This window comes from Pelophylax lessonae (genome assembly GCF_965119305.1).
Source record: "Pelophylax lessonae genome assembly, chromosome: 9".
NCBI classification, from domain to species: Eukaryota; Metazoa; Chordata; class Amphibia; order Anura; family Ranidae; genus Pelophylax; species Pelophylax lessonae.
In genome coordinates, this window is record NC_138776.1 from 248342225 (window position 1) to 248365974 (window position 23750).

Below are 23750 nucleotides of genomic sequence, written 5' to 3' on the forward strand. Positions count from 1 at the left end.
AAGGGTAGTTAATGCTTGGAAGAGACTTCCAGCAGAGGTAGTAAGGCATTCAAGTAGATTAAAACATTCTTGGGGCAAACATAGATCTATACTCTGACACTTTCTCATCCCCACCTTTTTCTTACTCTTACACCCATGAACCTTCATCACCTTCCATTTATAAGTCCTCCTATGACCCCCATCTTGCTCTCACAAATATTCATATGACCCTTCCTTCCCCATGTTCTCAGCAGTACTCCCATGACCCTTCCTTCCCAATGTTCCTCTCATCAGTACTCCCATGACTCTTCCTTCCCATGTTCTCACCAGTACTCCTATGATCAATCCTTCCCTGTGTTTCTCTAACCAGTACTCATATGACCCTTCCTTCCGCATGTTCTTCTCACCATTACTGCCATCACCCTTTCTTTTCCACGTTCCTCTCACCAGTATTCCTTTGACTCTTCCTTCCGCGTGTTCTTCTCACCAGCACTGCCATGACCCTTCCTTCCCCATGTTCCTCTCACCAGTACGCCAATGACTCTTCCTTCCCCAGATTCCCCTCACTGGCACTCCCATGACCCTTACTTCCCCAGATTCTCCTCACTGGTACTCCCATGACCCTTCCTTCCCCATGTTCCTGTGACTAGTACTTCTACGACCCTTCCATCCCCATGTTCCTCTCTCCAGTACTCCCATTACCTTTCCTTCCCCATGTTCCTCTCACCAGTACTTCTGTAACCCTTCCTTCCCCACGTTCCCCTCACCGGTACTCCCATTATCCTATCTTCCCCATGTTCCTCTCACCAGTGCTCCCATGACACTTTCTTCCCCATGTTACACTCTCCGGTACCCCCATGACCATTCCTTCTCCATGTTTCTCTCACCAGTACTTCTGTGACCCTTCCTTCCCCATATTCCCCTCACAGGTACTCCCATTATCCTTCCTTCCCCATGTTCCTCTGACTAGTACTTCTATGACCCTTCCTTCCCCATGTCCTTCTCACCAGCACTCCCATGACCTTTTCTTCCCCATGTTCCTCTTACCAGTACTCTCGTGACCTTTCTTTCCCCAAGTTCCTCTCTCCAGTACTCCCATGACCCTTCCTTCCCCATGTTCCTCTCTCGGGTACCCCAATGACCATTCCTTCTCAATGTTTCTCTCACCAGTACTTCTGTGACCCATCCTTCCCCATATTCCCCTCACAGGTACTCCCATTATCCTACCTACCACATGTTCCTCTCACCAGTACTCCAATGACCCTTTCTTCCCCATGTTCTTCTCTCCAGTACTCCAACGACCCTTCCTTCCCCATGTTCTTCTCACCAGTACTCCCATGACCCTTCCTTCCCAATGTTCTTCTCTCCAGTTCTCCCATGACCCTTCCTTCCCCATGTTCTTCTCACCAGTACTCCCATGACCCTTCCTTCCCCATGTTCTTCTCACCAGTACTCCCATGACCCTTCGTTCCCATGTTCTTCTCACCAGTACTCCCATGACCCTTCCTTCCCCACGTTCTTCTCACCAGTACTCCCATGACCCTTCCTTCCCCATGTTCTTCTCACCAGTACTCCCATGACCCTTCCTTCCCCATTTTCTTCTCACCAGTACTCCCATGACCCTTCTTTCCCCATGTTCCTCTCTCCAGTATTCCCATGACCCTTTCTTCCCCATGTTCCTCTCACCAGTACTCCCATGACCCTTCTTTCCCCATGTTCCTCTCTCCAGTAATACAATGACCCTTCCTTTCCCATGTTCTTCTCACCAGTACTCCCACGTCCCTTCTTTCCCCATGTTCCTCTCACCAGTACTCCCATGACCCTTCTTTCCCCATGTTCTTCTCACCAGTACTCCCATGACCCATCCTTTCCCATGTTCTTCTCACCAGTACTCCCACGTCCCTTCTTTCCCCGTGTTCCTCTCACCAGTACTCCCATGACCCTTCTTTACCCATGTTCTTCTCACCAGTACTCCCTTGACCCTTCTTTCCCCATGTTCTTCTCACCAGTACTCCCATGACACTTCCTTCCCCATGTTCTTCTCACCAGTACTCCCATGACCCTTCTTTCCCCATGTTCCTCTCTCCAGTACTCCCATGACCCTTCTTTCCCCATGTTCTTCTCACCAGAACTCCCATGACCCTTCCTTTCCCATGTTCTTCTCACCAGTACTCCCACGACCCTTCCTTCCCCATGTTCTTCTCTCCAGTACTCCCATGACCCTTCCTTCCCCATGTTGTTCTCACCAGTACTCCCATGACCCTTCTTTCCCCATGTTCCTCTCACCAGTACTCCCATGACCCTTCCTTCCCCATGTTCTTCTCTCCAGTACTCCCATGACCCTTCCTTCCCCATGTTCTTCTCACCAGTACTCCCATGACCCTTCCTTCCCCATGTTCTTCTCACCAGTACTCCCATGACCCTTCCTTTCCCATGTTCTTCTCCCCAGTACTCCCATGACCCTTCTTTCCCCATGTTCCTCTCACCAGTACTCCCATGACCCTTCCTTCCCCATGTTCTTCTCAGCAGTACTCCCATGACCCTTCCTTCCCCATGTTCCCCTCACCAGTACTCCCATGACCGTTCTTTCCCCATGTTCTTCTCACCAGTACTCCCATGACCCTTCCTTCCCCATGTTCTTCTCACCAGTACTCCCATGACCCTTCTTTCCCCATGTTCTTCTCAGCAGTACTCCCATGACCCTTCTTTCCCCATGTTCTTCTCTCCAGTACTTCTATGACCCTTCTTTCCCCATGTTCTTCTCTCCAGTACTCCCATGACCCTTCTTTCCCCATGTTCTTCTCTCCAGTACTCCCATGACCCTTCTTTCCCCATGTTCTTCTCACCAGTACTCCCATGACCCTTCTTTCCCCATGTTCTTCTCACCAGTACTCCCATGACCCTTCTTTCCCCATGTTCCTCTCACCAGTACTCCCATGACCCTTCTTTCCCCATGTTCCTCTCACCAGTACTCCCATGACCCTTCCTTCCCCATGTTCCTCTCTCCAGTACTCCCATGACCCTTCTTTCCCCATGTTCTTCTCACCAGTACTCCCATGACCCTTCTTTCCCCATGTTCTTCTCACCAGTACTCCCATGACCCTTCTTTCCCCATGTTCTTCTCAGCAGTACTCCCATGACCCTTCCTTCCCCATGTTCTTCTCTCCAGTACTCCCATGACCCTTCCTTCCCCATGTTCCCCTCACCAGTACTCCCATGACCCTTCCTTCCCCATGTTCCTCTCACCAGTACTCCCATGACCCTTCCTTCTCCATGTTCTTCTCTCCAGTACTCCCATGACCCTTCTTTCCCCATGTTCCTCTCTCCAGTACTCCCATGACCCTTCCTTCCCCATGTTCCTCTCTCCAGTACTCCCATGACCCTTCTTTCCCCATGTTATTCTCACCAGTACTCCCATGACCCTTCCTTCCCCATGTTCTTCTCACCAGTACTCCCATGACCCTTCCTTCCCCATGTTCTTCTCACCAGTACTCCCATGACCCTTCCTTCCCCATGTTCTTCTCACCAGTACTCCCATGACCCTTCTTTCCCCGTGTTCTTCTCACCAGTACTCCCATGACCCTTCCTTCCCCATGTTCCCCTCACCAGTACTCCCATGACCCTTCCTTCCCCATGTTCCTCTCTCCAGTACTCCCATGACCCTTCTTTCCCCATGTTCTTCTCACCAGTACTCCCATGACCCTTCCTTCCCCATGTTCTTCTCACCAGTACTCCCATGACCCTTCCTTCCCCATGTTCTTCTCTCCAGTACTCCCATGACCCTTCCTTCCCCATGTTCTTCTCACCAGTACTCCCATGACCCTTCCTTCCCCATGTTCTTCTCTCCAGTACTCCCATGACCCTTCTTTCCCCATGTTCCTCTCTCCAGTACTCCCATGACCCTTCCTTCCCCATGTTCCTCTCTCCAGTACTCCCATGACCCTTCTTTCCCCATGTTCTTCTCACCAGTACTCCCATGACCCTTCCTTCCCCATGTTCTTTTCACCAGTACTCCCATGACCCTTCCTTCCCCATGTTCTTCTCACCAGTACTCCCATGACCCTTCTTTCCCCATGTTCCTCTCACCAGTACTCCCATGACCCTTCCTTCCCCATGTTCTTCTCTCCAGTACTCCCATGACCCTTCCTTCCCCATGTTCTTCTCACCAGTACTCCCATGACCCTTCTTTCCCCATGTTCTTCTCACCAGTACTCCCATGACCCTTCCTTTCCCATGTTCTTCTCACCAGTACTCCCATGACCCTTCTTTCCCCGTGTTCTTCTCACCAGTACTCCCATGACCCTTCTTTCCCCATGTTCTTCTCTCCAGTACTCCCATGACCCTTCTTTCCCCGTGTTCTTCTCTCCAGTACTCCCATGACCCTTCCTTCCCCATGTTCTTCTCTCCAGTACTCCCATGACCCTTCTTTCCCCATGTTCTTCTCACCAGTACTCCCATGACCCTTCCTTCCCCATATTCTTCTCACCAGTACTCCCATGACCCTTCCTTCCCCATGTTCTTCTCACCAGTACTCCCATGACCCTTCTTTCCCCATGTTCTTCTCACCAGTACTCCCATGACCCTTCTTTCCCCATGTTCCTCTCTCCAGTACTCCCATGACCCTTCCTTCCCCATATTCTTCTCACCAGTACTCCCATGACCCTTCCTTCCCCATGTTCTTCTCACCAGTACTCCCATGACCCTTCTTTCCCCATGTTCTTCTCACCAGTACTCCCATGACCCTTCCTTCCCCATGTTCCTCTCTCCAGTACTCCCATGACCCTTCTTTCCCCATATTCTTCTCACCAGTACTCCCATGACCCTTCCTTCCCCATGTTCTTCTCACCAGTACTCCCATGACCCTTCCTTCCCCATGTTCTTCTCTCCAGTACTCCCATGACCCTTCTTTCCCCATGTTCCTCTCTCCAGTACTCCCATGACCCTTCCTTCCCCATGTTCCTCTCTCCAGTACTCCCATGACCCTTCTTTCCCCATGTTCTTCTCACCAGTACTCCCATGACCCTTCCTTCCCCATGTTCTTTTCACCAGTACTCCCATGACCCTTCCTTCCCCATATTCTTCTCACCAGTACTCCCATGACCCTTCCTTCCCCATGTTCCCCTCTCCAGTACTCCCATGACCCTTCCTTCCCCATGTTCCCCTCTCCAGTACTCCCATGACCTTTCCTTCCCCATGTTCCTCTCACCAGTACTCCCATGACCCTTCTTTCCCCATATTCTTCTCACCAGTACTCCCATGACCCTTCCTTCCCCATGTTCCCCTCACCAGTACTCCCATGACCCTTCCTTCCCCATGTTCCTCTCACCAGTACTCCCATGACCCTTCCTTCCCCATGTTCCTCTCTCCAGTACTCCCATGACCCTTCTTTCCCCATGTTCTTCTCACCAGTACTCCCATGACCCTTCCTTCCCCATGTTCTTCTCACCAGTACTCCCATGACCCTTCCTTCCCCATGTTCTTCTCTCCAGTACTCCCATGACCCTTCCTTCCCCATGTTCTTCTCACCAGTACTCCCATGACCCTTCCTTCCCCATGTTCTTCTCTCCAGTACTCCCATGACCCTTCTTTCCCCATGTTCCTCTCTCCAGTACTCCCATGACCCTTCCTTCCCCATGTTCCTCTCTCCAGTACTCCCATGACCCTTCTTTCCCCATGTTCTTCTCACCAGTACTCCCATGACCCTTCCTTCCCCATGTTCTTTTCACCAGTACTCCCATGACCCTTCCTTCCCCATGTTCTTCTCACCAGTACTCCCATGACCCTTCTTTCCCCATGTTCCTCTCACCAGTACTCCCATGACCCTTCCTTCCCCATGTTCTTCTCTCCAGTACTCCCATGACCCTTCCTTCCCCATGTTCTTCTCACCAGTACTCCCATGACCCTTCTTTCCCCATGTTCTTCTCACCAGTACTCCCATGACCCTTCCTTTCCCATGTTCTTCTCACCAGTACTCCCATGACCCTTCTTTCCCCGTGTTCTTCTCACCAGTACTCCCATGACCCTTCTTTCCCCATGTTCTTCTCTCCAGTACTCCCATGACCCTTCTTTCCCCATGTTCTTCTCTCCAGTACTCCCATGACCCTTCCTTCCCCATGTTCTTCTCTCCAGTACTCCCATGACCCTTCTTTCCCCATGTTCTTCTCACCAGTACTCCCATGACCCTTCCTTCCCCATATTCTTCTCACCAGTACTCCCATGACCCTTCCTTCCCCATGTTCTTCTCACCAGTACTCCCATGACCCTTCTTTCCCCATGTTCTTCTCACCAGTACTCCCATGACCCTTCTTTCCCCATGTTCCTCTCTCCAGTACTCCCATGACCCTTCCTTCCCCATATTCTTCTCACCAGTACTCCCATGACCCTTCCTTCCCCATGTTCTTCTCACCAGTACTCCCATGACCCTTCTTTCCCCATGTTCTTCTCACCAGTACTCCCATGACCCTTCCTTCCCCATGTTCCTCTCTCCAGTACTCCCATGACCCTTCTTTCCCCATATTCTTCTCACCAGTACTCCCATGACCCTTCCTTCCCCATGTTCCCCTCTCCAGTACTCCCATGACCCTTCCTTCCCCATGTTCCCCTCTCCAGTACTCCCATGACCTTTCCTTCCCCATGTTCCTCTCACCAGTACTCCCATGACCCTTCTTTCCCCATATTCTTCTCACCAGTACTCCCATGACCCTTCCTTCCCCATGTTCCCCTCTCCAGTACTCCCATGACCCTTCCTTCCCCATGTTCCTCTCTCCAGTACTCCCATGACCCTTCTTCCCCATATTCTTCTCACCAGTACTCCCATGACCCTTCCTTCCCCATGTTCCCCTCTCCAGTACTCCCATGACCCTTCCTTCCCCATGTTCCCCTCTCCAGTACTCCCATGACCCTTCCTTCCCCATGTTCCCCTCACCAGTACTCCCATGACCCTTCTTTCCCCATGTTCTTCTCACCAGTACTCCCATGACCCTTCCTTCCCCATGTTCTCCTCACCAGTACTCCCATGACCCTTCCTTCCCCATGTTCTTCTCACCAGTACTCCCATGACCCTTCTTTCCCCATGTTCTTCTCACCAGTACTCCCATGACCCTTCCTTCCCCATGTTCCCCTCACCAGTACTCCCATGACCCTTCTTTCCCCATGTTCTCCTCACCAGTACTCCCATGACCCTTCCTTCCCCATGTTCCTCTCACCAGTACTCCCATGACCCTTCCTTCCCCATGTTCCCCTCACCAGTACTCCAATGACCCTTCCTTCCCCATGTTCCTCTCACCAGTACTCCCATGACCCTTCTTTCCCCATGTTCTTCTCACCAGTACTCCCATGACCCTTCCTTCCCCATGTTCCTCTCACCAGTACTCCCATGACCCTTCCTTCCCCATGTTCCCCTCACCAGTACTCCCATGACCCTTCTTTCCCCATGTTCCTCTCACCAGTACTCCCATGACCCTTCCTTCTCCATGTTCCTCTCACCAGTACTCCCATAACCTTTCCTTCCCCATGTTCCTCTCACCAGTACTCCCATGACCCTTCTTTCCCCATATTCTTCTCACCAGTACTCCCATGACCCTTCCTTCCCCATGTTCCCCTCTCCAGTACTCCCATGACCCTTCCTTCCCCATGTTCCCCTCTCCAGTACTCCCATGACTCTTCCTTCCCCATGTTCCCCTCACCAGTACTCCCATGACCCTTCCTTCCCCATGTTCCTCTCACCAGTACTCCCATGACCCTTCCTTCCCCATGTTCTCCTCACCAGTATTTCCATGACCCTTCTTTCCCCATGTTCTTCTCACCAGTACTCCCATGACCCTTCCTTCCCCATGTTCTCCTCACCAGTACTCCCATGACCCTTCTTTCCCCATGTTCTTCTCACCAGTACTCCCATGACCCTTCCTTCCCCATGTTCCCCTCACCAGTACTCCCATGACCCTTCTTTCCCCATGTTCTTCTCACCAGTACTCCCATGACCCTTCCTTCCCCATGTTCCTCTCACCAGTACTCCCATGACCCTTCCTTCCCCATGTTCCCCTCACCAGTACTCCCATGACCCTTCCTTCCCCATTTTTCTCTCACCAGTACTCCCATGACCCTTCCTTTCCCATGTTCTTCTCACCAGTACTCCCATGACCCTTCCTTCTCCATGTTCCTCTCACCAGTACTCCCATAACCTTTCCTTCCCCATGTTCCTCTCACCAGTACTCCCATGACCCTTCCTTTCCCATGTTCTTCTCACCAGTACTCCCATGACCCTTCTTTCCCCATGTTCCTCTCACCAGTACTCCCATGACTCTTCCTTCTCCATGTTCCTCTCACCAGTACTCCCATGACCCTTCTTTCCCCATGTTCCTCTCACCAGTACTCCCATGACCCTTCCTTCTCCATGTTCCTCTCACCAGTACTCCCATGAACCTTCCTTCCCCATGTTCCTCTCACCAGTACTCCCATGACCCTTCCTTCCCCATGTTCCCCTCACCAGTACTCCCATGACCCTTCCTTTTCCATGTTCTTCTCACCAGTACTCCCATGACCCTTCTTTCCCCATATTCCTCTCACCAGTACTCCCATGACCCTTCTTTCCCCATGTTCTTCTCACCAGTACTCCCATGACCCTTCCTTCCCCATGTTCCTCTCACCAGTACTCCCATGACCCTTCCTTCCCCATGTTCCTCTCACCAGTACTCCCATGACCCTTCCTTCCCCATGTTCTCCTCACCAGTACTCCCATGACGCTTTCTTCCCCATGTTCCTCTCACCAGTACTCCCATGACACTTTCTTCCCCATGTTCCTCTCACCAGTACTCCCATGACCCTTCTTTCCCCATGTTCCTCTCACCAGTACTCCCATGACCCTTCTTTCCCCATGTTCCTCTCACCAGTACTCCCATGACCCTTCGTTCCCATGTTCTTCTCACCAGTACTCCCATGACCCTTCCTTCCCCATGTTCTTCTCACCAGTACTCCCATGACGCTTTCTTCCCCATGTTCCTCTCACCAGTACTCCCATGACCCTTCTTTCCCCATGTTCCTCTCACCAGTACTCCCATGACCCTTCGTTCCCATGTTCTTCTTACCAGTACTCCCATGACCCTTCTTTCCCCATGTTCTTCTCACCAGTACTCCCATGACCCTTCTTTCCCCATGTTCTTCTCACCAGTACTCCCATGACCCTTCCTCCCCCATGTTCTTCTCACCAGTACTCCCATGACCCTTCCTTTCCCATGTTCTTCTCTCCAGTACTCCCATGACCCTTCTTTCCCCATGTTCCTCTCACCAGTACTCCCATGACCCTTCCTTCCCCATGTTCTTCTCCCCAGTACTCCCATGACCCTTCTTTTCCCATGTTCTTCTCACCAGTACTCCCATGACCCTTCCTTCTCCATGTTCTTCTCTCCAGTACTCCCATGACCCTTCTTTCCCCATGTTCCTCTCTCCAGTACTTCTATGACCCTTCTTTCCCCATGTTCTTCTCACCAGTACTCCCATGACCCTTCCTTCCCCATGTTTCTCTCACCAGTACTCCCATGACCCTTCTTTCCCCATGTTCTTCTCACCAGTACTCCCATAACCCTTCCTTTTCCATGTTCTTCTCACCAGTACTCCCATGACCCTTCTTTCCCCATATTCCTCTCACCAGTACTCCCATGACCCTTCTTTCCCCATGTTCTTCTCACCAGTACTCCCATGACCCTTCTTTCCCCATGTTCTTCTCACCAGTACTCCCATGACCCTTCCTTCCCCATGTTCCTCTCTCCAGTACTCCCATGACCCTTCCTCCCCCATGTTCTTCTCACCAGTACTCCCATGACCCTTCCTTTCCCATGTTCTTCTCACCAGTACTCCCATGACCCTTCTTTCCCCATGTTCCTCTCACCAGTACTCCCATGACCCTTCCTTCCCCATGTTCTTCTCCCCAGTACTCCCATGACCCTTCTTTTCCCATGTTCTTCTCACCAGTACTCCCATGACCCTTCCTTCTCCATGTTCTTCTCTCCAGTACTCCCATGACCCTTCTTTCCCCATGTTCCTCTCTCCAGTACTTCTATGACCCTTCTTTCCCCATGTTCTTCTCACCAGTACTCCCATGACCCTTCCTTCCCCATGTTCCTCTCACCAGTACTCCCATGACCCTTCCTTCCCCATGTTCCTCTGACTAGTACTTCTATGACCCTTCCTTCCCCATGTTCTTCTCACCGGTACTCCCATGACCCTTCCTTCCCCATGTTCTTCTCACCAGTACTCCCATGACCCTTCCTTCCCCATGTTCTTCTCACCAGTACTCCCATGACCCTTCTTTCCCCATGTTCCTCTCACCAGTACTCCCATGACCCTTCTTTCCCCATGTTCCTCTCTTCAGTACTCCCATGACCCTTCTTTCCCCATATTCTTCTCACCAGTACTCCCATTACCCTTCATTCCCCATGTTCCTCTCACCAGTACTCCCATGACCCTTCTTTCCCCATGTTCCTCTCTCCAGTACTCCCATGACCTTTCTTTCCCCATATTCTTCTCACCAGTACTCCCATGACCCTTCTTTCCCCATGTTCCTCTCTCCAGTACTCCCATGACCTTTCTTTCCCCATATTCTTCTCACCAGTACTCCCATTACCCTTCATTCCCCATGTTCCTCTCACCAGTACTCCCATGACCCTTCCTTCCCCATGTTCCTCTCTCCAGTACTCCCATGACCCTTCTTTCCCCATGTTCCTCTCACCAGTACTCCCATGACCCTTCTTTCCCCATGTTCTTCTCACCAGTACTCCCATTACCCTTCATTCCCCATGTTCTTCTCACCAGTACTCCCATGACCCTTCTTTCCCCATGTTCTTCACACCAGTACTCCCATGACCCTTCTTTCCCCATGTTCTTCTCACCAGTACTCCCATTACCCTTCATTCCCCATGTTCCTCTCACCAGTACTCCCATGACCCTTCTTTCCCCACGTTCTTCTCACCAGTACTCTCATGACCCTTCTTTCCCCATGTTCTTCTCACCAGTACTCCCATGACCCTTCTTTCCCCATGTTCTTTTCACCAGTACTCCCATGACCCTTCATTCCCCATGTTCCTCTCACCAGTACTCCCATGACCCTTCTTTCCCCACGTTCTTCTCACCAGTACTCCCATGACCCTTCTTTCCCCACGTTCTTCTCACCAGTACTCCCATGACCCTTCTTTCCCCATGTTCCTCTCACCAGTACTCCCATGACCCTTCTTTCCCCATGTTCTTCTCACCAGTACTCCCATGACCCTTCCTTCTCCATGTTCCTCTCACCAGTACTCCCATGACCCTTCCTTCCCCATGTTCCTCTCACCAGTACTCCCATGACCCTTCCTTCCCCATGTTCCCCTCACCAGTACTCCCATGACCCTTCCTTCCCCATGTTCCTCTCACCAGTACTCCCATGACCCTTCCTTCCCCATGTTCTCCTCACCAGTACTCCCATGACGCTTTCTTCCCCATGTTCCTCTCACCAGTACTCCCATGACACTTTCTTCCCCATGTTCCTCTCACCAGTACTCCCATGACCCTTCTTTCCCCATGTTCCTCTCACCAGTACTCCCATGACCCTTCTTTCCCCATGTTCCTCTCACCAGTACTCCCATGACCCTTCGTTCCCATGTTCTTCTCACCAGTACTCCCATGACCCTTCCTTCCCCATGTTCTTCTCACCAGTACTCCCATGACGCTTTCTTCCCCATGTTCCTCTCACCAGTACTCCCATGACCCTTCTTTCCCCATGTTCCTCTCACCAGTACTCCCATGACCCTTCGTTCCCATGTTCTTCTTACCAGTACTCCCATGACCCTTCTTTCCCCATGTTCTTCTCACCAGTACTCCCATGACCCTTCTTTCCCCATGTTCTTCTCACCAGTACTCCCATGACCCTTCCTCCCCCATGTTCTTCTCACCAGTACTCCCATGACCCTTCCTTTCCCATGTTCTTCTCTCCAGTACTCCCATGACCCTTCTTTCCCCATGTTCCTCTCACCAGTACTCCCATGACCCTTCCTTCCCCATGTTCTTCTCCCCAGTACTCCCATGACCCTTCTTTTCCCATGTTCTTCTCACCAGTACTCCCATGACCCTTCCTTCTCCATGTTCTTCTCTCCAGTACTCCCATGACCCTTCTTTTCCCATGTTCCTCTCTCCAGTACTTCTATGACCCTTCTTTCCCCATGTTCTTCTCACCAGTACTCCCATGACCCTTCCTTCCCCATGTTCCTCTCACCAGTACTCCCATGACCCTTCTTTCCCCATGTTCTTCTCACCAGTACTCCCATAACCCTTCCTTTTCCATGTTCTTCTCACCAGTACTCCCATGACCCTTCTTTCCCCATATTCCTCTCACCAGTACTCCCATGACCCTTCTTTCCCCATGTTCTTCTCACCAGTACTCCCATGACCCTTCTTTCCCCATGTTCTTCTCACCAGTACTCCCATGACCCTTCCTTCCCCATGTTCCTCTCTCCAGTACTCCCATGACCCTTCCTCCCCCATGTTCTTCTCACCAGTACTCCCATGACCCTTCCTTTCCCATGTTCTTCTCTCCAGTACTCCCATGACCCTTCTTTCCCCATGTTCCTCTCACCAGTACTCCCATGACCCTTCTGTGACGGAAGTGTAGGTAAGACAGAACGCACATGGAGAGCAGGAGTGCCAACAAAGCCTTTTATTGAACGGTAGCGGGTATGTTCACAAAGAAAGGGCCAAACAAAGGTGTCCAGGGTCAGACCCAACTTGGGTAGGACAGAGTTCCAGATAACAGGGGTAGTCCATAACAGGGGCTCCCAATAGAATGGGCAAAGTCCTGGCCAGCGAGGGATTGGGCCACACACGGAGCAGGGCAAACAATGAGGTGACAAAGTTCAGGCAGAGTTCTGGTAGGCCCAGTGTTAATCCACTCACCAGCAGGCAGGTACAGGATGTATCCAAAATCCAGGTTGTAGGAAGGGACAGGGTAAATCCAAAATCCAGGTTGTCAGGCAGGTTTGAAGAGGCCCGCAGGAACCAATAGGGGATTCTGTGTTCCCTGGCCGCAGCTCAGAGACACACAGTCTTCCAAACAGCAGAGATGAACAACCCCCGAGAGACTCTCACTCAGCTAAATATCTTAGGACTTGTGTCCCAGCAGGTGGGCCAGGCAACTCCCAGCCAGGCGTCCAGTTTCCCCAGCAACCAGCCCCGCCCCCCTCTACTCGAGCCCACACAAGGAATGTGTTCATTGTCCACAGTGAGCATGAAGGCGGAGAAGCAGACATTCAGGCACCTTGCTGGGGAGGGGAGGAGGACAGCACAGTGGGGGGGGCAGGCAAAGGAGTGAGCAGCCAGGGGGGAGAGAAGAATCCCATGCTGGGGAAGATAGTAAAGTACTGGGGGTGCAGAAGAGAGGAAAAGAAGGGGGGGGAAGTAGGGTCCGTGACAACCCCTCCCCCTTTTATTTTACAAGTGCCGACAGGGGGACCTCGGCAGGTCTCCTTGGAGGCACTTGTGGTAATAGGCTCACCTACTGAAGGTCCTGCTGCCGGGTATGGTGGGACAAGGGGATAAACACTGTAGACTCCCTGAGGAGGATTGGGCGCCATGGTGGTCAGCCAGTCACTGGGAGGCTGGGGTAGAGGTCCTTCCGCTGGGGCCAACTCTGGGTAGTTGACTGGGCGACTGTGGCTGGCGGATGTGGTGCGACGGTTCTGAGGGCAGCTGGCCTGAAGATGCCCAGGTTGGTTACACCTATAGCACCGGAATTTGCTCAATGTGGGGTCAGAGTCTAGTTCCTGTTTAAATTTCTCACGGTCCCAGGTCAGGGTGGTATTCTGGTCAGGGTTGGTAACACTCACCGGATCCAGGGCAGAAGGGGAGTCCCGTTGGGTTTTCTCGGCAGGCAGGCCGTGGCTGGCTTGGCTCCTGGTCACAGCTCCGACGTATTGACACTGTAGCTCTCCTAAATCATTTCCAAGCAGAATGTCCGCAGGTAGTCCAGCCATGATTCCAATTTGGCAGCGCTTTTCCCCAAACCCATAGTCAAGGCGAACCGACGCCTTGGGGATGTGTTTCGTAGTACCACCTGCCATTTCAATAAAGAACCCGGGGCCTGGCTTGATGGCTTCTGGTTTTACCACGCGGGGATCAGCAATGGTGAGGAAGGCCCCAGTGTCCCGAAATCCCGTAGTTCTCTCTCCATCAATCAGGACCTCCTGCAGGTGGCGATGCCTCTGCTCTGGGTAGGATGGGACAAGGGGATGAACACCGTAGACTCCCCTAGGAGGATTGGCAACAGTGGGGGTCAGCCAGTCACTGGGAGGTGGGGGTAGTGGTTCTTCCTCTGGGGTCAACTCTAGGTAGTTGACTGGGCGACTGTGCCTGGCAGACGTGGTGCGACGGTACTGAGGGCAGCTGGCCTGAAGATGCCCGGGCTGGTTGCACCCATAGCACCGGCGGTCCAGAAATGGCCCAGAAGTACGAGGTCGGTAGGAAGGGGCTGTGGATGGTGTTGGGGCGACAGGGCGCTGGAGGAGTGGCAGGGGGTTGCTGGGAAGTGGTCTGCCTGTGTTCTGGGCTTTGGGCGGCTCGACTACCAGTCTTTTCCAATGGGGTTTAATGGCAAGGGCCTCGTCTGCCAGTGCAGCCGCCCGTTCAAGGGTGCCAGGGTCCCTCTCCTTCACCCACTCCCGCACCTCTGCTGGGCATTTGGCAAAGAATTGTTCCTTTAGAAAGGCCTGGACAACTTGTTCAATAGTAAAGGCCTGCTCCCCCTCCAGCCAGCGTCTGCAGGCCAGCGAGATTTTGTGCGCATACATCTTGAAGGAGGGCTCAGAATGACAGGAGAGGTCCCGGAATTTGATCCGGTGGGTTTCTGAAGTTACCGCGTAGTGTTCTAGTATAGTCTGTTTGATCCTAGTGTAATCTCGATTCCACTGTGCGTTCATTGTCCGGTAGGCAGCAGCCGCACCCCCTTCCAGCAGGCCCACTAGGTGGCGTACCCAGTCTCCACGGGGCACCTCCAGCAGCTGACATAAGTGTTCGAAGTCCTGGAAGAACCCTTCCACATCCCCTGTAGCTTCACAAAATGGCTTGAAGTCTTTACGAGTCACCCTTGGCCGATCAGGCCCACCGACTCGTGGGCTGGGGAGAGGGTCATATCCCCTGAGGCCTCTCATGGTTTCTCGCTCATGAGCCCTTCGGATAGCCTCCCGCTTGTCATCCAAGGTGGCCCCGGGCCCCAGGATAGCCATCTCCTCTTCGTACCATGTGATCCACGGGCTCCTGGGACTTGAGACGGTGGATGCACTCTGTTCATTCTCTGACGGCGGAGCATTCAAGCTTTCAGTTCTCTGAAGGCCGGCTTCCTCAATGGCGGTGACCAGCTCTTCTTTGGACAGGCCCCTGTAGGTAAGGCTTAACTCCTGAGCCTTTTCTTGCAAACTTGCCACAGTCCAATTCCTGTACTCCCCACCCCGCGTTGGGTCCAGTGTGAGGGGGCTGCTCTCCATCCTCTTCAGCGTTCTGATCCCGCCGCTGCCAACCAGTGTGACGGAAGTGTAGGTAAGACAGAACGCACATGGAGAGCAGGAGTGCCAACAAAGCCTTTTATTGAACCGTAGCGGGTATGTTCACAAAGAAAGGGCCAAACAAAGGTGTCCAGGGTCAGACCCAACTTGGGTAGGACAGAGTTCCAGATAACAGGGGTAGTCCATAACAGGGGCTCCCAATAGAATGGGCAAAGTCCTGGCCAGCGAGGGATTGGGCCACACACGGAGCAGGGCAAACAATGAGGTGACAAAGTTCAGGCAGAGTTCTGGTAGGCCCAGTGTTAATCCACTCACCAGCAGGCAGGTACAGGATGTATCCAAAATCCAGGTTGTAGGAAGGGACAGGGTAAATCCAAAATCCAGGTTGTCAGGCAGGTTTGAAGAGGCCCGCAGGAACCAATAGGGGATTCTGTGTTCCCTGGCCGCAGCTCAGAGACACACAGTCTTCCAAACAGCAGAGATGAACAACCCCCGAGAGACTCTCACTCAGCTAAATATCTTAGGACTTGTGTCCCAACAGGTGGGCCAGGCAACTCCCAGCCAGGCGTCCAGTTTCCCCAGCAACCAGCCCCGCCCCCCTCTACTCGAGCCCACACAAGGAATGTGTTCATTGTCCACAGTGAGCATGAAGGCGGAGAAGCAGACATTCAGGCACCTTGCTGGGGAGGGGAGGAGGACAGCACAGTGGGGGGGGCAGGCAAAGGAGTGAGCAGCCAGGGGGGAGAGAAGAATCCCATGCTGGGGAAGATAGTAAAGTACTGGGGGTGCAGAAGAGAGGAAAAGAAGGGGGGGGAAGTAGGCTCTCCAGTACTCCCATGACCCTTCCTCCCCCATGTTCTTCTCACCAGTACTCCCATGACCCTTCCTTTCCCATGTTCTTCTCTCCAGTACTCCCATGACCCTTCTTTCCCCATGTTCCTCTCACCAGTACTCCCATGACCCTTCCTTCCCCATGTTCTTCTCCCCAGTACTCCCATGACCCTTCTTTTCCCATGTTCTTCTCACCAGTACTCCCATGACCCTTCCTTCTCCATGTTCTTCTCTCCAGTACTCCCATGACCCTTCTTTCCCCATGTTCCTCTCTCCAGTACTTCTATGACCCTTCTTTCCCCATGTTCTTCTCACCAGTACTCCCATGACCCTTCCTTCCCCATGTTCCTCTCACCAGTACTCCCATGACCCTTCCTTCCCCATGTTCCTCTGACTAGTACTTCTATGACCCTTCCTTCCCCATGTTCTTCTCACAGGTACTCCCATGACCCTTCCTTCCCCATGTTCTTCTCACCAGTACTCCCATGACCCTTCTTTCCCCATGTTCCTCTCACCAGTACTCCCATGACCCTTCTTTCCCCATGTTCCTCTCTCCAGTACTCCCATGACCCTTCTTTCCCCATATTCTTCTCACCAGTACTCCCATTACCCTTCATTCCCCATGTTCCTCTCACCAGTACTCCCATGACCCTTCTTTCCCCATGTTCCTCTCTCCAGTACTCCCATGACCTTTCTTTCCCCATATTCTTCTCACCAGTACTCCCATGACCCTTCTTTCCCCATGTTCCTCTCTCCAGTACTCCCATGACCTTTCTTTCCCCATATTCTTCTCACCAGTACTCCCATTACCCTTCATTCCCCATGTTCCTCTCACCAGTACTCCCATGACCCTTCCTTCCCCATGTTCCTCTCTCCAGTACTCCCATGACGCTTTCTTCCCCATGTTCCTCTCACCAGTACTCCCATGACCCTTCTTTCCCCATGTTCTTCTCACCAGTACTCCCATTACCCTTCATTCCCCATGTTCTTCTCACCAGTACTCCCATGACCCTTCTTTCCCCATGTTCCTCTCACCAGTACTCCCATGACCCTTCTTTCCCCACGTTCTTCTCACCAGTACTCTCATGACCCTTCTTTCCCCATGTTCTTCTCACCAGTACTCCCATGACCCTTCTTTCCCCATGTTCTTTTCACCAGTACTCCCATTACCCTTCATTCCCCATGTTCCTCTCACCAGTACTCCCATGACCCTTCTTTCCCCACGTTCTTCTCACCAGTACTCCCATGACCCTTCTTTCCCCACGTTCTTCTCACCAGTACTCCCATGACCCTTCTTTCCCCATGTTCCTCTCACCAGTACTCCCATGACCCTTCTTTCCCCATGTTCTTCTCACCAGTACTCCCATGACCCTTCCTTCTCCATGTTCCTCTCACCAGTACTCCCATGACCCTTCCTTCCCCATGTTCCTCTCACCAGTACTCCCATGACCCTTCCTTCCCCATGTTCCCCTCACCAGTACTCCCATGACCCTTCCTTCCCCATGTTCCTCTCACCAGTACTCCCATGACCCTTCCTTCCCCATGTTCTCCTCACCAGTACTCCCATGACGCTTTCTTCCCCATGTTCCTCTCACCAGTACTCCCATGACACTTTCTTCCCCATGTTCCTCTCACCAGTACTCCCATGACCCTTCTTTCCCCATGTTCCTCTCACCAGTACTCCCATGACCCTTCTTTCCCCATGTTCCTCTCACCAGTACTCCCATGACCCTTCGTTCCCATGTTCTTCTCACCAGTACTCCCATGACCCTTCCTTCCCCATGTTCTTCTCACCAGTACTCCCATGACGCTTTCTTCCCCATGTTCCTCTCACCAGTACTCCCATGACCCTTCTTTCCCCATGTTCCTCTCACCAGTACTCCCATGACCCTTCGTTCCCATGTTCTTCTTACCAGTACTACCATGACCCTTCTTTCCCCACGTTCTTCTCACCAGTACTCCCATGACCCTTCTTTCCCCACGTTCTTCTCACCAGTACTCCCATGACCCTTCTTTCCCCATGTTCCTCTCACCAGTACTCCCATGACCCTTCTTTCCCCATGTTCTTCTCACCAGTACTCCCATGACCCTTCCTTCCCCATGTTCTTCTCACCAGTACTCCCATTACCCTTCTTTCCCCATGTTCTTCTCACCAGTACTCCCATGACCCTTCCTTCCCCATGTTCTTCTCTCCAGTACTCCCATGACTCTTCCTTCCCCATGTTCCTCTGACTAGTACTTCTATGACCCTTCCTTCCCCATGTTCTTCTCACCAGTACTCCCATGACCCTTCTTTCCCATGTTCCTCTCACCAGTACTCCCATGACCCTTCTTTCCCCATGTTCCTCTCACCAGTACTCCCATGACCCTTCTTTCCCCATGTTCTTCTCACCAGTACTCCCATGACCCTTCTTTCCCCATGTTCCTCTCACCAGTACTCCCATGACCCTTCCTTCCCCATGTTCTTCTCACCAGTACTCCCATGACCCTTCCTTCCCCATGTTCTTCTCTCCAGTACTTCTATGACCCCTCTTTTCTTTTTATTTCCCGCATGACCCTTTCCCACCTTTAATGTTGTATTTTATTACCATGGTGATTATTGCCATAGCAATACACACACTCCTATACACTGTTGTATGATTTTATATACATTATCATTACACTGGAAACGCTCCTCCCCTTTCCTCCCTGCAGGGTACAGCAATCTGTCACAACACCCGCACTGGTCTACTCTGCATTCCAAGCTACCGAGGACTTCCTGTTACCATAGTGACGGTCATGCGCAGCTCCCACATATGCTTGTACCAGCGGGAGGCCATTTTGTTGGAGTACAGGACGATAACTGTTTAACTCTGTGTCCCGAGATACTTCCGAACTTTGGACTTACATCCATCTGCAGTCATTCCTACGAAGCCATTATCTACTGAACCGCTAACACTATATTTGTGTTTCTATAGCCCCCAAAAACAGAGAACTCGGCGGCCATTTTGTTGTAGCCCAGCACTGAGGACAGGGAGGAGTTCCAGCAGTGAGGGAATTCTCCAGGAGTAGGTGTGTGCCTGGTGAGGTACAGGTAATTACGTGTTCATATATGAAAAAAGGGGGTCCCAGGAGTTATAAAGAGGAGGCAAGGAGTCATGTGACCAGAGTCAAGGAGCAGCATGCTGGGAATTGGACCTGACATGCAGTGGATAATGTTGGTTGGATAATGTTTATTTTTTTCTGTGGTCATAGCTTCATGACAACCTCCTATTTCCTGGACTGGAGTCACAGGGACAGGAAGTGAGGTAAAGTCTCCCCTCACAATCAGTTTTGTTCCACGGGGTTCTGGCCTAATGAAATGTTCTCCTTTATCCCAACAGAAATATACAGGTAAATAAAAACCGACTGATAACTTTTACTAAAGTAAAATAATGCTCTTATCATAGGCCTGAAGCCTGGACGAAAAACTCCCAGGGATGACCTTGTTGCTAGGACGTTGCTAAGCGATTCAAATCCCCTTGCATGCGTTCTCTCCCTCCTGTAGCTCTGAGCTCTGTATGGCTGTAACAGAAGAGATAGGGGGCCCGGTTGCAATTGCAACCCCTGCATCCCCTGTAGTTACGCCCCTGGTTCAGGAACTACAATTCCCATCATGCCTAGTCATGTCTGTGAATGTCAGAGTTTTACAATGCCTCATGGGATGTGTAGTTGAACAACAGTTGGAGGGCCTTAGTTTGAAGACCCCTGGTCTAAGCCATGGGTGCTCGACCTGTGGCCTTCTGGCTGTTACGTAACGAAAATCCCATCATGCCTCTGCCTTCGGGAGTCATGCTTGTAACTGTAAGCCTTGCAATGCCTCATGGGACTTGTAGTTCTGCAACAGCTGGAGGGGCCCAGGTTGAGCACCCATGGTCTAAGCCATGTTCTCTCTCCCCTGTAGCTCTGAGCTCAGTATGGCTGCAACAGAAGAGAGAGAGGGCTACACGGGGTGGGGGTATAAGAGTTCGCTCCTGTAATGGTGGGCATGAGCAGTAACGGCTGGTAGTGTCTTAGTAATGTCCTAGCAACCGGACAAGACTGGGTGATGGTACCCCCCAACTCAGCTGATCTCCTCTCAGTAGTAACCCCCTCAGCTCTGCCGATCCCCGCTAAGTAATAACACCCCCAGCTCTGCCGATCCCCGCTCAGTAGTAACCCCCTCAGCTCTGCCGATCCCCGCTTAGTAGTAACCCCCTCAGCTCTGCCGATCCCCGCTCAGTAGTAACCCCCTCAGCTCTGCCGATCCCCGCTCAGTAGTAACCCCCTCAGCTCTGCCGATCCCCGCTTAGTAGTAACCCCCTCAGCTCTGCCGATCCCCGCTTAGTAGTAACCCCCTCAGCTCTGCCGATCCCCGCTCAGTAGTAACCCCCTCAGCTCTGCCGATCCCCGCTCAGTAGTAACCCCCTCAGCTCTGCCGATCCCCGCTTAGTAGTAACCCCCTCAGCTCTGCCGATCCCCGCTCAGTAGTAACCCCCTCAGCTCTGCCGATCCCCGCTCAGTAGTAACCCCCTCAGCTCTGCCGATCCCCGCTCAGTAGTAACCCCCTCAGCTCTGCCGATCCCCGCTCAGTAGTAACCCCCTCAGCTCTGCCGATCCCCGCTCAGTAGTAACCCCTCAGCTCTGCCGATCCCCGCTCATTAGTAACCCCTCAGCTCTGCCGATCCCCGCTCATTAGTAACCCCTCAGCTCTGCCGATCCCCCGCTCAGTAGTAACCCCCCCAACTCTGCCGATCCCCGCTCAGTAGTAACCCCCAGCTGAGCTGCCCCCCCCCCCCCCCCACTGAGTAGTAACCTCCAGCTCTGTCAAACCCCGCTCAGTAGTAACCTTGACTCTGCTGATTCTCCACTAAGTAGTAACCCGAAGAATTAATCATGGGGAACATGGATAGGCTCCAAGGGGCGGAGTTAAACGCATTATGGAATGGCCTAGCTGGAGTCCAGGCTGAGGCTGCCTTTCATCTCACTTCATGCACATGGGTCTGCTTCATAATATGCAGCTTATGGACCTTTTCCTTTTCCTTTGACGTCCAAAGTCGTACATGTGTGAATGGAACCTCAAGCTGTTTCTTTGGCTGGAGCCATGCTTTTAGGCTCCCTTCACACTTGTGCAACTTGGGATCCGACCTGTTAGAACCCAAGTCGTAGGACATGTGAAATTGGATATATTTCTATGAGAGCCGTTCCTACTGACACTACAGAAGTCGCTGCTAGTTCAGTTTTGTAAGGTTCTGGCACTCTCAGTGCCTCCTATCACATTATTTCCGGGTGATTTCCATCTACTTAGATAGAAGAAACACATATAGGTGTGTTTCCCTTTAAGACTGGAGCTGTCATCACTCAGCGCCGGACTAGATGGCTATTTAAATCGCCGGTTCTCACTCACATGTGTTCGTTCAAACACCCTTACCTGGATGCTAACTTGGCTTGAAGCTTTCGTGCTTGCAAGCATACCTCGCTGACGGAACCTCGCTGCGCTGATCCCTGCATCCCGCTTCCGGATCATCCGCTCCTCCTGAACCAACCTTCGGCTCTATTGCTATTAGTGCTAAGTACCCCGCAGGGGAACTCTCTATAAACTTATACTAAGCTTACACTATCTAGCTCTGCATAGTAAAGACTATTTATCACATCTGCATATCTAGATTGCTAGCTCTTAAGACTACTGCTACTTATTCCTGCACTGGGTTGATCTCTCTTGTATGTCCACCTGCTACTCTGTCATCTGCTACCATACATGATTGCTAAACCTACCTGCATCCATCTGCTACTGTCTTACCTTCAAGTGTCTGTCACCTACCACCTCCACTCAACCTGTTTCTTAAATCTTCATCACTGTGTTACTACATACATAAAGTCACTCTAGGAACCAGCTTGCTAATTGTGTGTATTTACTAGCTGAATTAAGACCTTCCACACATGATGAGTCATTGAGGTTGGGAATGGTATCTCAGCATCTCTCTTACATGACTACTGAAGTGGAATATTTCTGCAGCTGAAAATCCACACCATACATGAAACGCAGGAGCGTTACAAGTTTCTGATTCCTGCACTATTTTGGTCCGACTTTTGAGGTGAATTTGGTCCAGAGAATGTAAAGTCAGATCAAAGTTGCACTGGAAATTGTGCGACTTTGGAGACGCGCTAATGTAAAAGAAGCCTTAGGGATGTTGGTCCACTTGATCCATAACAGTGTTTCTCAACCTTTTTTCAGTCAAGGCACCCTCCTTTATCGTGGACAGTGTTGAGGCACCCTCCTTTATTGTGGACAGTGTTGAGGCACCCTCCTTTATCGTGGACAGTGTCGAGGCACCCTCCTTTATCGTGGACAGTGTTGAGGCGCCCTCCTTTATCGCGGACAGTGCCGAGGCGCCCTCCGTTATCGCGGACAGTGCCGAGGCGCCCTCCGTTATCGCGGACAGTGCCGAGGCGCCCTCCGTTATCGCGGACAGTGCCGAGGCGCCCTCCGTTATCGCGGACAGTGCCGAGGCGCCCTCCGTTATCGCGGACAGTGCCGAGGCGCCCTCCGTTATCGCGGACAGTGCCGAGGCGCCCTCCGTTATCGCGGACAGTGCCGAGGCGCCCTCCGTTATCGCGGACAGTGCCGAGGCGCCCTCCGTTATCGCGGACAGTGCCGAGGCGCCCTCCGTTATCGCGGACAGTGTCGAGGCACCCTTCTTTATCGCGGACAGTGTCGAGGCGCCCTCCTTTATTGTGGACAGTGTTGAGGCACCCTCCTTTATCGTGGACAGTGTCGAGGCACCCTCCTTTATCGTGGACAGTGTTGAGGCGCCCTCCTTTATCGCGGACAGTGCCGAGGCGCCCTCCGTTATCGCGGACAGTGCCGAGGCGCCCTCCGTTATCGCGGACAGTGCCGAGGCGCCCTCCGTTATCGCGGACAGTGCCGAGGCGCCCTCCGTTATCGCGGACAGTGCCGAGGCGCCCTCCGTTATCGCGGACAGTGCCGAGGCGCCCTCCGTTATCGCGGACAGTGCCGAGGCGCCCTCCGTTATCGCGGACAGTGCCGAGGCGCCCTCCGTTATCGCGGACAGTGTCGAGGCACCCTTCTTTATCGCGGACAGTGTCGAGGCACCCTCTTTTTATTGTGGACAGTGAGGCATTCTCCTTTTATTGTGGACCGTGTCGAGGCACCCTCCTTTTATTGTGGACAGTGTCGAGGCACCCTCCTTTTATTGTGGACAGTGTCGAGGCACCCTCCTTTTATTGTGGACAGTGTCGAGGCACCCTCCTTTTATTGTGGACAGTGTCGAGGCACCCTCCTTTTATTGTGGACAGTGTCGAGGCACCCTCCTTTTATTGTGGACAGTGTCGAGGCACCCTCCAAAACTGTGGACAGTGTCGAGGCACCCTCCAAAACTGTGGACAGTGTCGAGGCACCCTCCA

At 52.4% G+C, this 23750-nt stretch overlaps 2 protein-coding genes across 2 annotated transcripts in view; one reads left to right on the plus strand and one right to left on the minus strand.

Moving 5' to 3' along the window:
* LOC309564357 (uncharacterized protein) overlaps positions 1-23750 on the minus strand; it is a 1447080-nt gene that overhangs the window by 1377397 nt on the left and 45933 nt on the right. The gene's annotated exons all lie outside the window — the stretch shown is intronic.
* The window catches only part of LOC309563362 (uncharacterized protein), a gene marked incomplete at its 5' end in the record, with an annotated part of 163947 nt that overhangs the window by 129165 nt on the left and 11032 nt on the right, over positions 1-23750 (plus strand). Inside the window, 2 exons of the mRNA XM_082267756.1 lie at positions 19691-19700; positions 22561-23397. Of these exons, the coding sequence (XP_082123882.1) occupies positions 19691-19700; positions 22561-23397 (847 nt within the window). The remainder of the gene's footprint in view (positions 1-19690; positions 19701-22560; positions 23398-23750) is intronic.